This window comes from Strix aluco, chromosome Z (assembly GCF_031877795.1).
Source record: "Strix aluco isolate bStrAlu1 chromosome Z, bStrAlu1.hap1, whole genome shotgun sequence".
Taxonomy (NCBI): Eukaryota; Metazoa; Chordata; class Aves; order Strigiformes; family Strigidae; genus Strix; species Strix aluco.
Window position 1 is genome coordinate 77,187,730 of NC_133971.1, and position 12,229 is coordinate 77,199,958.

Here is a 12,229-nt window from a genome sequence, read left to right on the forward strand (position 1 = left end):
TAAGTCTGTGTTGGAATAAAGTAAGTTCTAAAAATCCACCTACTGAACATCTTTATAAGACATTTCCCTCCAGTCATGTTTTAATATACATGAATGTCTTGAGATGTTTTTTCTGCTTTGTAAGATCCTTTCTTCTAATTGTTTGATTAGTTTTAAGAATGTTTTCTAATGAAGTGTTATCACTATAATAGGAAAATAAATCAAATATGCAAGGAGATTACTTAACTGTGAAACTTGACTGCCATCCTGCTAATAAAGTTTGCAAAAGAAAATTTGTCTGACATACGAGTTTGAGAGCAACAGGAAAGGAATAGAGTCTTAATGTGTCAGCTCTTAGAAGGGTGTTTATAAGCAAACACACACATCCTCATCTTTACCTTAGGTGATTCTGGCAAAATAGCACTTCTGTGTCATCAATCACAGTAGATTAAAGACCTATTTTCCTGGTAGATTTGTCTCTTTTATGAAGGTTTTCCCCAACATAATCTTGATAAGTAAAAGTTTAGTATCTTCATATTCTCAAATGACAAGGTTATATTTGTGCATTTTTTCTGAATGCACGGCTATCTAAAGACCCTTAAGTTGATGCTAAAACATTGAGGAAGAGGGATTTAAGTGGAGTTTTCGGTGATACATAGTTCCTCTGTGAAGCACCTTGTCTGATCATTGAAAAATACCCTAATGCAACTGAATTAGTTTATCTAAAAAGTGAGTATCTGTTTAAAAAATAAATGTTATGTCTGAGTACTATGATGGTTTGTGACCTTTTTAGAGTCATGCTTGCTTGTTCCTGCTTTACTAGTAATCTGAATGTTTTGCAGGAAGTAGCTAACAAAGGGTGACAGTTATCTCTGCTGTCAAACCCCACCAAAACCACATTGAAATAGGTGTAAATGTAACTTGAATCAAAAGAGATTGCACAAAGTTACTGATGAAGTAATGTAATTGTATGCAGGTCTGGATTAATGCTGGTGATGGCTTTCAGTTTAGTCAATTGTACTGAAGTAGCCATAAAGGATTAAAAGTCTGTCAAGAGTTTGTTGCATTAGAGTACAGTGGAGCTCCCAACAATAAACACTCTCCACACAGAGGACTTCACTTTACTCTTGTGAAGGGAATTCAACCAAATCAAAGAAAGTGCTTATTTTGGAGGGAGCCCTTGGGGATGTGTTCTATTTATTTTCTACAGAATAACTATTTCAAAACAGTTACTGAAGTTAAATGTCTAAGTGTAAACAAATTTACAAAGATAGTAAATGACTATGATGAGATAAAACTGAGCAAAGGTAAGAGTAGCAGCAAGCATTCTGCTAAAACTGGGTGTAGGGACTGCTACTGGCTTTCAGATTCATGTTTCAGTCATGCATCTGAACAAAAAGATAATAGTTTTCTCATCAGCTCAAGTATTTCAAGCACATAGACTGAAATGAAAGAAGACCTGGGGTCATCTGTGTAAGAAGCAGAAAAATAGACCATTATGCCGATGCCGTGTTGGAGCAAATAAGAGTAACTTATTCAAAAAGAGGTAAATAAAAGGAAACAAATAATATAGATCCTTGAGAGGAGAAGATCAAGTTGTATGTGGTAGAAGGTGGGAGCAAGACTTTGAACAAGACATTAATTGAGCGTCTAAGTCTTTATTAAGTCAAATGGACTTCGGCCCATTATGGTGTGATATGTAGGGATCAAGGAAACCAACAGTAAAGAACATAGTCAAGACAATGAAAAGAGTTTTGCAAATAGCAAAATGGCCTTGCTCTTACACGGGGCATAAATGTAGACTAAATTTATGTGAAGGAAGAGAAAATTAAAAATGATACTGTCATGGTAATGACAGCACTACAGATAAAACAAACTAAGATGATTTGGGAAGGAGGCAAGGGGTTCAGTTCTAGGTATGTTTAAACTAGTGATGAGTTCGCAAGAAGATCTGAAATGCTATAAAAGTATTTCAAAGTAGCTGCATCTGTGAAAATAAGCCTCACATCTTGTATTATCATGCAGAACTCAAGATTATCATATCATATCATATGGTATTGTATCATATCGTAATTGTATTGTATCATATTATATTGTGGCGTAGCATAGCATATTATAGCATAGCATTGCATATCATAGCATATCACATCCAAGAATGTATAAATACTGAAGTATATGTTGTGCATGAAATGCTATCTATGTAATTAGAAGTATGATTGTGGGTTTTTTGTTACTGATAATTCCTATGATCTACTGCCTGGCTTCCCCCTTTTTAGACACACCCTGTCTAAGGGGAACATACGTAAGGCATGACAGTAACCCTTGAGGTACTTACCATATTAGTGAAATGGAGGCCACACTGGTCTGTGTCTTGTTGGGGGATGATGTATATACACATATATTTTGTGCTTGATATGGCTGCATGTTGAGTGTGTGACAGGCATGTTGTATGACAAAGGGGGCTACAGCACATGTGGGTCCTGTCTGGCTTTGTCTTAGCCATGTGACCTGCCACAGTAAAAGGACTGAGCAACTCTTGTCAAATCTGTGCGGAAGATACCTTTATGCTAGTGGTGGGTTTTGTTGCTTTTTTCAGCATGACTTTGCAGTTGTAGAATAACTCAGTGTGTGCTGGTTCAGTTTTCAAGTAACAATGGTATCTAGCATGCAGAGGTGTTTTATTAAAGTGATAATAATATCACAGGTAGAGTAACCCAAGACAGGGCTTCACGTATCGTATGTTCATTTTGATGATCTCTTCACCTGAAAAACAAAAGTGCAGGCAAATAGTGTGCATTAATAAATTTATTATTTTAACTGACAAGTTTAGCTGAGTCATTTTATTAATAACTGAAAAAAACACACATGTGCCAGACAAAATGCATATACATTCAAATTTGTATTTGTTTGAATGTACCTTGAGTAGCTGATGCCATAGTTACTAGGAGCACAGTAATTACCACCATGATCTGGAAGAGCATTTTTAAAGCAGTTGTCTAAATTAGTACACACAACAGTCATAAATAGATGGAAGTGGAATAATTGTCTTTTATTAGTGAGGTCACAGTTCAGTAAACAAAGCAGAAAAACGAATTAAGTAGAAAAGATTTTCTAAATACTTACAAAGATGTTTTGAAGTTGTGTTGCAGTAGAAGGTACTGGTAGGAAGCACTGAATACTCAGCGTGTTCAGGTGAGTGTACACGTGGATTTGTTTTCTCTTATGATAATAAACACGTTAAGAGATTAATGTAAAAGCTAGCTGATAGATGCAGAGTCATTTAGTCTTGACTGGACGTACACCTATCCACCAGTAATAGTTTGATTCAGTTTACAGATCTGCTGCAGATAAGAGAAACTGCACACAAAAATGCAGTTGAACTGAAGGTTTTGGAAAAATACATAGTATTCATTACAAACTTCGCTTACAAAGCACAGTCATTAAGAACTGTTGAGGAAGAAAGGGAGAATGGCATGACATACAGCTGTGGGGTTTTTTAAAGATTTCTAGGAGCTTCTAATTCCAGAGTACAGCCTTTTTAAATGGAATTAAAGAGAAGCCATAGGACTAGTCTTTAGAAGAATTGTCTTATTAAAACCGCAGGAATATGGATACAAAGGGGTTTATTGAAAGCTATACTTCCTGTGTTTCTTGGGTACAAGATTACTTTTTGTAGTAAAGCTATTTGTTTAAATTGTACTCACCCAAGAGCTCTGCAAGTACTTTATGTTAATTAAATATGCAAGATTATTGCATTTGAATCCTCCTCTACTCCACACTCATATTTATCTATTTAATATATCATAGAACAGTAAGGTTAAATAAATGCTTTTTGCGCTGCAGCAATAGTCCTAATATATTCTAATATTATTCATCATACTTGCGGGTCAGTTGGGATGAAAGTGGTTGCCCACACATGAGTCTTACTCTTGTGGTTGACATTCTCATCATACTCTAGGAATGCAGTTGTCATTTGTTTCTTATACTGGTATCTATCACCATAGCATGTGGGTGTCTGAAATCATGATCTCAGACTGATGCAGGTTTTCAGGTAATGTGCCAATCTCACGGTGGTCTTGGAAAAATAAGGCAAGCTTTGAGCCATGTTATGTATCGTTAACTATGATTTATAGGCTTAGTTATGGAGATTCAATGCAAGGAGTAGAATACTGTGGTAACAGGCTGACACTAACCTGTACTGCTGAGTAAAAGAGATTACCACATTCAGAAACCACTTTATTTTTTTTTTTTAAATGTAGGTGACTTCATGTCTAAGGCTTTGCTATTGCAGAATGCTTACTCTTCAAATACAACAGTCATTGTTCAGGGCTGTTTCCATGCTGAATTACAGGGATTGTTTCTGTAATTATATCATGTTCACTGCAACTGTATTTAGTAGATTCCAGTCTTCTATTAAACAGAAAAAATACAACCTGGAATTTTTTAACAATACTTGCTTATTTATTGTGTTTAATTCTCAATGTGCTTGTCCTTCAGTGTATTCTGTTATGCTTTTACAGAGTGTGGGGTTTGTAGGGAGGAAGGGAGAAGAGGCACACCTTCAGAAGCGATTAATCTACTTCTAATAAAATTGCTTAAATAGTTCAGGTGAATCATCCTCTAACATGCCTGTTTCTCTCTGAGGGCTATGGAATGCATCTGGTTGACTATCTGAGATTAGGCAACTAACTTTTAAACTAGAAAAAGATAGGTAAAATGAACCTGTCCTTAGTTATTGAAACAATAGTGGTTGCCTCGTTAATCCCAGAAAATTTAAATCTGTTTTCAATTTTGCTTATTCTTTTTCCTCTTATCTTTCTTCTTCTGTCATAGGTCCTGATGTCTTTACATGAAATGTTCCCAGCAGTGCATGCAGCAGAAATGGCTGTCCAGAGAAACCCACGTTCCTGGGATGCCTGGCAGACTTTGGGACGTGCCCAGCTTGGATTAGGAGAGATAGCACTGGTAGGAAAACGAACAACATTAATATGCTAAACTTGTAAACCACATCCTCTGAATTGTGTGTCAGAGAATGAAAGTAGAGAAATATCAAGGTAGCTGAATGCCCTTATGTAATCTGAAAGTAGGCAAGGCGAAAGGTTGTTGTTATTTATCTCCACTCTACTTTGTTGTTTTTCACAAATGCTTCCTGTGTGGTTTTGTTGCTGGGCTTGTGGAGGACCTGCCTAGCTCAAAGCCTTTTATGTTATATACTATATTTACATGGTGGCTTTATGCAATAGAATAATTATGTTGACATAACTACACATACTACATTCTGGGTACTGCTATAGCACAGCTCACCATAGTTTAAAGATGAAGGTACTGTGAAGTCCCAGTTGATACTTGGGCTCAGTTATCCCTTACAGAATCACAGAATCATTCAGGTTGGAAAAGACCCTTGGGATCATTGAGTCCAACCATCAGCCCTACTATACAAAGTTCTCCCCTACACCATATCCCCCAGCACCTCATCTAAACGGCCCTTAAACACATCCAGGTTTGGTGACTCCACCACCTCCCTGGGCAGCCTATTCCACTGTCTGACCACCCTTTCTGTGAAAAATTTTTTCCTAATGTCCAGTCTAAACCTCCCCTGTTGGAGTTTAAAGCCATTCCCTCTTGTTCTGTCACTAATTACCTCTAAGAAGAGATCAGCACGAACCTCTCTACAATGTCCTTTCAGGTAGCTGTAGAGAGTGATGAGGTCTCCCCTCAGCCTTCTCTTCCTCAAACTTCAGTTGGTCCTCATCAGATTTATTCTCCAGGTCCTTCACCAGCTTTGTTGCCCTCCTCCAGCATATATACATGCCTGCTAATAAAATTCTAGAATCTTGTTCTCCCTGTCTCCTACTCCCCTGCTTCAGGTGCAGCAAATCTTGTGTGCTCGTTCATGCTTTCTTCTGGCTCCTTGACCCTAAATGATGGCTGAAGTTGCTTCTTTTCTTAATAAGACAGCTAAGAGGCTGAGATGCTGTGCAGTAGCTGAAGTGCATCTTTTCTTTAGCTGCAGCTGCATGCCATGGTGCTGTGTTGACTATGTAATGTGATGCAAAGGGAGACTCTTCCCCCATGTCAGATCAGCCTCTGCATATAGGATGTAGGCCTCTAAATAATGTAACATACATAGTGTAATAGTTTTCTGCTAATTAGCATGGAAACACAGTAAGTGAACTCATTTAATTCAGACACGTTCACAAAAGACCTTCAGAAAAATTGTGAGCTCTCAGATAAAAAAATAGTGGCTTTTTTTCTGATAGAAGTAGCTGTGTGCTGGTTTGATATAAATAATTTTGTCATTAATTTAGAGTGTTTTTGCAAAGTTACAATGTTTGGACCAAAAATTTTCAATAATAAAAAAAAAAAATATTTTTTTGAGGGAAGCAGATCATGCAAAATCAGTTTCTTTTAAAAATGTAGTAAGGAGCACTATTAAAAAAACCCCACAAAACAAAAAAAACCCAAATGGTGAGAATAACATAAAACAAAAGCTGTGTGTTGCTGATGTGTATTGTGCTACCTTGTGTTGCAGTATCATAATAAGAAATATTTAATATAAATCCATGCATATCTGCATCACATAACTGGTCATATTCCATGGCTTTTGTGATGTAGAAAGTAAGAGTAGATGGTCTGTCCTGTCTGGATCTACAATCAATAAATATTTTCTTGTTTTCTTTTTAAGTGTCTGAAATTGTCCCTGTAAATTATGTCTGAGATTTTTAAATGTCTCAGGAAATTCAACGTTTGATTTCCTGCAAGGATCCTAGGTAACTGATGTTGCTTATTCTATAAAAAATCCTACAGTTACTGTAATGTGAATGATACATATTGATATACCCATACTGGTTATGCCACCAGGTCTGCTCACTAGATCCTATAAGCTTTGTCTACATTGGCAAGTCACATCACACCCATAGGAGTGGATATATGCTGAGTTAATAGTGCTGGTGACACAGTGTTAACATGATATTAATTTTATTCTACTTCAGAGCAGCACTTCAGGTGCTCTCTTGGAGTGCATTGTCAAGTTTAATCAGAAAGGAATCTATGTAGTCTGAGACTATTCCATGATGCAAACCAAAGCATTTTAGGTGGGAACAATCAGAGATTTGCATCAAAGCACATTATTCATCTGAAACAAAACACTATAGGTGCTCCTGTAATTGTTATATTGACCTCAGTGTCTGAAGAGAGAGGGAGGAGGAGTTATCACCAGGTAGTTTGCCCTCTTAATTTTTTTGTCTGTCTCTGAGTAGGGAGCCCAGGGCTAGGTAAGCTCCTGTTGGTGTCTCCAGTGCTTTAGTACTGGGTGTTTCTACTTTTTTGCCTTTCTGTCTTTAAGGCATATTGAATTCTGATGAATATGTTCTCACCTACAGAGAAGAACTTGGGGAGTTATTCTAAAGTGCAGATAATGTTTGCTATTTGTTTTTGAACCAATCCATTTTTAAGGAATCTTAAAGGCTTAAGACTGGAGGAGTCTTAAAAGGTTAAGTGGTTTCATTTAACCTTTGTTAAACCTGTGGAGACTTCTTGACTGAGTGATCAAAATCATAATTATCCTTTTTCCATTAGCCTTTCATTACCATGATTCTCTAATTTTTCACTGCATTATATTTTTTAGAAAGAGAAGTTAATAAAGCATAAATGTCATGGCTTTTTAGTAATGTTTGAGATTGGGGAATTACTACCCTTCTCAAGAGCAGCTTCTTCTGTTTCTTTGTTTCACTTCTCCCCCAACAATGTCTGTCTTCACTACCCACATCCTGCCAAATGGTCTGTTGTAAATATTTTTATTAGTTCACAATGAATGATGCATTTTTTCTTAGGAAAAAATTCACGGTATTTTAATTTCAAGTTTCCCAGGTCTAAAATACAGCTTCCAGACAAATCTAATCTATATTATGAGCTGCATAACATATTAATTTCTTACAAACAAAGGAAGATTTGGTTTAGTTTGGTTTTGTCAAACTTGTGACAGAAAGAGTGAGATAAATTAGCCCTTTCTATTTATCTTTTACAAAAGCTATTTGCTCTTTTTTCTGAATTTACTAAATAGGGTAGTTCAACAGTAATACTTAAATGTGAGCAGGCAGAACTTTATTGCTGTAAAGACAGAAATTCCATGAATTCTACAAATCAGTTTGCAAGAACACACCTGAGTAAACTTAGCAACAGGAATGTAGAAACTGTAGAAGTATAGTCAGGCTTGTAATATTTCTTTCATTTAATTGTAAATGTTTGTTTTTACAAATGGTATTTACTATATCGGTGATGACAATGTAAGCAGTAACAATTTCACACTGATAATCTTCATTAGAACACTTCTTCCCATGAGACAGAGTAAGCCCCACACTTTGACTAAACAAGCAAACAAAAAACCAAAAGCAGCATTTAAAAAACCAAAGACTTAACTGAAAGTGACTGAGTCTCCCACCTTGGAGATATTCATAAGCCATCTGGACATGGTCATGGGTAACCAGCTCCAGGTGGCTCTGCTTGAGCAGGGGGTTGGCACAGAGGACCTTGGAAGGTCCCGGCCAATGGCCAACCTCAACCATTCTGTGAATCTGTGACTTAAATTTACCCTGTTGTGGGCTGGGGCCTCTGTGTCAAATCTGGAATTCTGAAGATTACCCAGTTACTTGGTCAGATGTGTAAATATGGACCATTTGTGCATGCTTTTTGTTGTTTTGAAGGATGTGGTTTTTTACTAAGTAGTTAGTGGTTTAGCAGTCTTTAAGTATGATACTATGTTTTGTAAAAGGAATCAAATTTTGACAATATGAATCCTCACATTAGACCTTTTATTTCTCTTGAAAGACATAAGTTTTAGGCCTTTTACATAATGATGGGATTTATGTACTAGCAAAGAGAGGAATTACTGCATCTTCTTGGAATCCAGCTAATTAACATAACTAATTCTGAATTTGAGGGAATTTTTCAAAATGTTACTAATGTAAGCATATAGAAACATAAAGAATTTGGTAATCAAAAGGAAACTGATGGTTGGCTTTCCACTGAAAAGCAATCAAGTCTGTGCTTCGAACTGTGTTTCCATCAACGTGAGGGGATAAATAACTCAGATTTTATTTTTATAGGTTTATATGAAATTAAAATATTTAATTATACTGCTGTGGTAATCTTCTAAGTACAACAGAATGTTTGGATTATTTTATAGTGAATATTTAACTTTATATTAATGTAGTTGAAACTTACTCTTCTTATGTGCATAAATGAAAAAGAGGCAATGCAATTTTAAAAATTGCTATTTGTTTTGTAATTTTGGCCTAGAATTTCTTGTTATTCCATTTATAGTTTTTGTGTCACACTTTAAATGGTACTGCTTTCCATATCTGGATTCGATAAAAGATATTTATTTTGAAAATAAAACATGGCAGGGTATATTTCTGTCCTGCTGACTCCATCTTGAACTACACTCCAGCCATGTACACAGTCTATCAGATAGTATTTGGGAAGTATTAATTTAGAAAATAAAATGCTTTGTCAGTTAATGCTTTGTCAGTGAGGTTCTGTTAAATTCTTTTCAACAGCTTTAAACAGTCCTTCCCAGTTATAGGTAATACCAGTTAATGCCCAGTAATACTAGCTTCCACAGAGGTCCCGTGTTAGTCCTGCAGTCTCCAGCTACTATAGTGTAATCTTTTTTTTTTTTTAAACCACTGTTGGAAGTCATAAATATTTTGATAACCCACCCAATGATTTTTTTTTAAGACATGAAAATATCTTCTATTCAGAGGTGATTTTTGCTTCCAGTCAAGAAAGCAGAAGGGCAAGTAAGTCTCCAAAAGTTTAAATGCCCTTTCTGCTACATTTCTGGCAGGGGTACTCAGTTCTTCTGAGTGTAACCCACTAACTTAGCTGACCACCTCCTGTTAATTATTCTTGTCGAACGCTCAGAAATTTTGAGGCTTTAACCATGGTAATGAAGTCCATCTTCTCAACATTTTGACGTTGTAATTAAAAGTGTTAGCTAAAACAGATGCAGAATATATGACAAACTGGGATTGGGAAGAAAGTTGTTTTACCATTATTTTAAAATTACTTGTAATAATTTTAGCAGGATAATTTGGTGATAGGTGAATGTTTTCCATCCTTCTGGATTTCCCTGATTTACAAATTAGGAACACTTGTATCACTTCAGGTTTTATTTTCCTGGGCTAAATATGTCAATTTCTAGAATGGGATAGATTTTTTTTTTTTTTTGTTCCCTCGATCATCCTGGATTATGTCCATGCATACAGTAGAGCACAGCATAGAGATCTCTATAGTAGAGACAGCCTGAAACAGTGACTCCTGCAGTGTCTTGTGGGGATGCTCACTGAGGTGTAAAGGCAGACAGGTAGTAAGCGTTGTGAGGAAAGAGGGCTGGGAAGAAGTGAGTTGGTGCAAAAGGACATTGGGGAAATGGGTGTACAACACCAAAACAAAAGAGTGTACAAAAAGAGGATGGAAACTTCATCGAAAGAAGAGGAAGAAGGAAGCTGTGGAAGTGAGGAAGAGGCACCCTGAAGAGAAACTTGAAGTGGGCATAGCGGCTGTCAGTGAAATTTTCTGAAACTTTGGTCTGCACAGAGATGTGTGCCTGGGGCCAGAGAAACTGAGGAGATCTTTTTCTATCACTTGCCACAGGCCATTACATTCCTGTTCTCTTTTCATCCCTCCAAGCTCAGGCACATGTCCTCTGACCTCTCTTGGCAGTTATCAGTCGCTTTGGCCCAGGGAGGACATGGGCTGAGTCACCTCTGGGGATGATGCATCTTCATCCGCGCTGCATAAATTCACTGTAGTGGAGAACCTCCAGCATAGGAGAGTTAAGCTAACATGGTCTCACAGATGTCTACCAAACAGGAACTTCTGTGGGTTTATAACTTGACCAAATTCCAATAGGTGTAAGGCATAAATAGCCTTTCACATCTGGAAAATCTGCTATATTTCAAGTCTTTTCTCCAAAACGTGAGAGCACCAGAACCTTTGAATAAAATGATTTAGTAAACATAAGAACTGCAAAATACTAAGTGTTCACTTAATTTTTGAAGAAAGAATACTTATTTTTGCTGAAAAGAAATTTCCAGAGAGAAAATTTTTACTGAAAAGAAGAAATAATCTGAACAGAAAAGTTGCATAGAAAAGTTCAGCTTGAAAGTTTAAAGTTAAAATAGGTAAGACATTTACCATTCAGATTATATCATATAAACTATTAAACTAGAGTGAAAATATCTGAATGAATTTAATTTTTTTTTTTTGTTTAAAGAAGAGAAATGTAATAAGGAGTCTTTAAATGTACTAAAATTTCGTAAGTGTCTCTATGCTAAAGGTTTCTATAAAAATTAGTTATTTATGTTCATGGTGAGTAGTACAAGAAAATAAGACTTAAATTCCAATAAAATACTACCATAGAATCATAGAATAGTTTGGGTTGGAAGGGACCTTTAAAGGTCATCTAGTCCAACCCCCTGCAATGAGCAGGGACATCTTCAACTAGATCAGGTTGCTCAGAGCCCCGTCCAACCTGGCCTTGAATGTTTCCAGGGATGGGGCATCTACCACGTCTCTGGGCAACCTGTGCCAGTGTTTCAGCACTCTCATTGTAAAAAATCTCTTCCTTATACCTAGTGTGAATCTACACTAGTTTAGTTGAAAATCATTACTCCTTGTCCTATCCCTACACTCCCTGAGAAAGAGTCCCTCCCATCTTTCCTGTACCCCCTTTAAGTACTGGAAGGCCACTGTAAGGTCTCCCCAGAGCCTTCTCTTCTCCAGGCTGAACAACCCCAACTCTCTCAGCCTGTCTCCATAGGGGAGGTGCTGCAGCCCCCTGATCATCTTCATGGTCTCCTTTGGACCCTCTTTCTTACGCTGGGGGCCCCAGAGCTGAACACAGCACTGCAGGTGGGGACTCACAAGAGCAGAGTAGAGGAGCAGAAAATCCCCTCCCTCTGCCTGCTGGCCACACTTCTGATGCAGCCCAGGACACGGCTGGCTTTCTGGGCTGCAAGTGCAAATTGCTGACTCATATTCAGTTTTTCATCCATCAGTACCCCCAGTTATTATGTTGGATGCTGTAAAAAAAAAAACCCAACATATTTAAGGCTCATTAAACACAGAAGGATTACTTACAGTTGTATACGTATCTTCACTGGTGGACATCCTTTGAAATAGGTCAGATAGTGTCTGTTAGATGTAACATAAAGGCCTAATATAAACCTTGGGGGCAGATATGAAC

General features: G+C 37.1%; 1 protein-coding gene across 1 annotated transcript in view; it reads left to right on the forward strand.

The window, feature by feature from the left end:
- The window catches only part of TTC33 (tetratricopeptide repeat domain 33), a 55,595-nt gene that overhangs the window by 38,130 nt on the left and 5,236 nt on the right, over positions 1-12,229 (forward strand). The window contains exon 4 of the mRNA XM_074813735.1: positions 4,813-4,944. Within this exon, the coding sequence (XP_074669836.1) occupies positions 4,813-4,944 (132 nt within the window). The remainder of the gene's footprint in view (positions 1-4,812; positions 4,945-12,229) is intronic.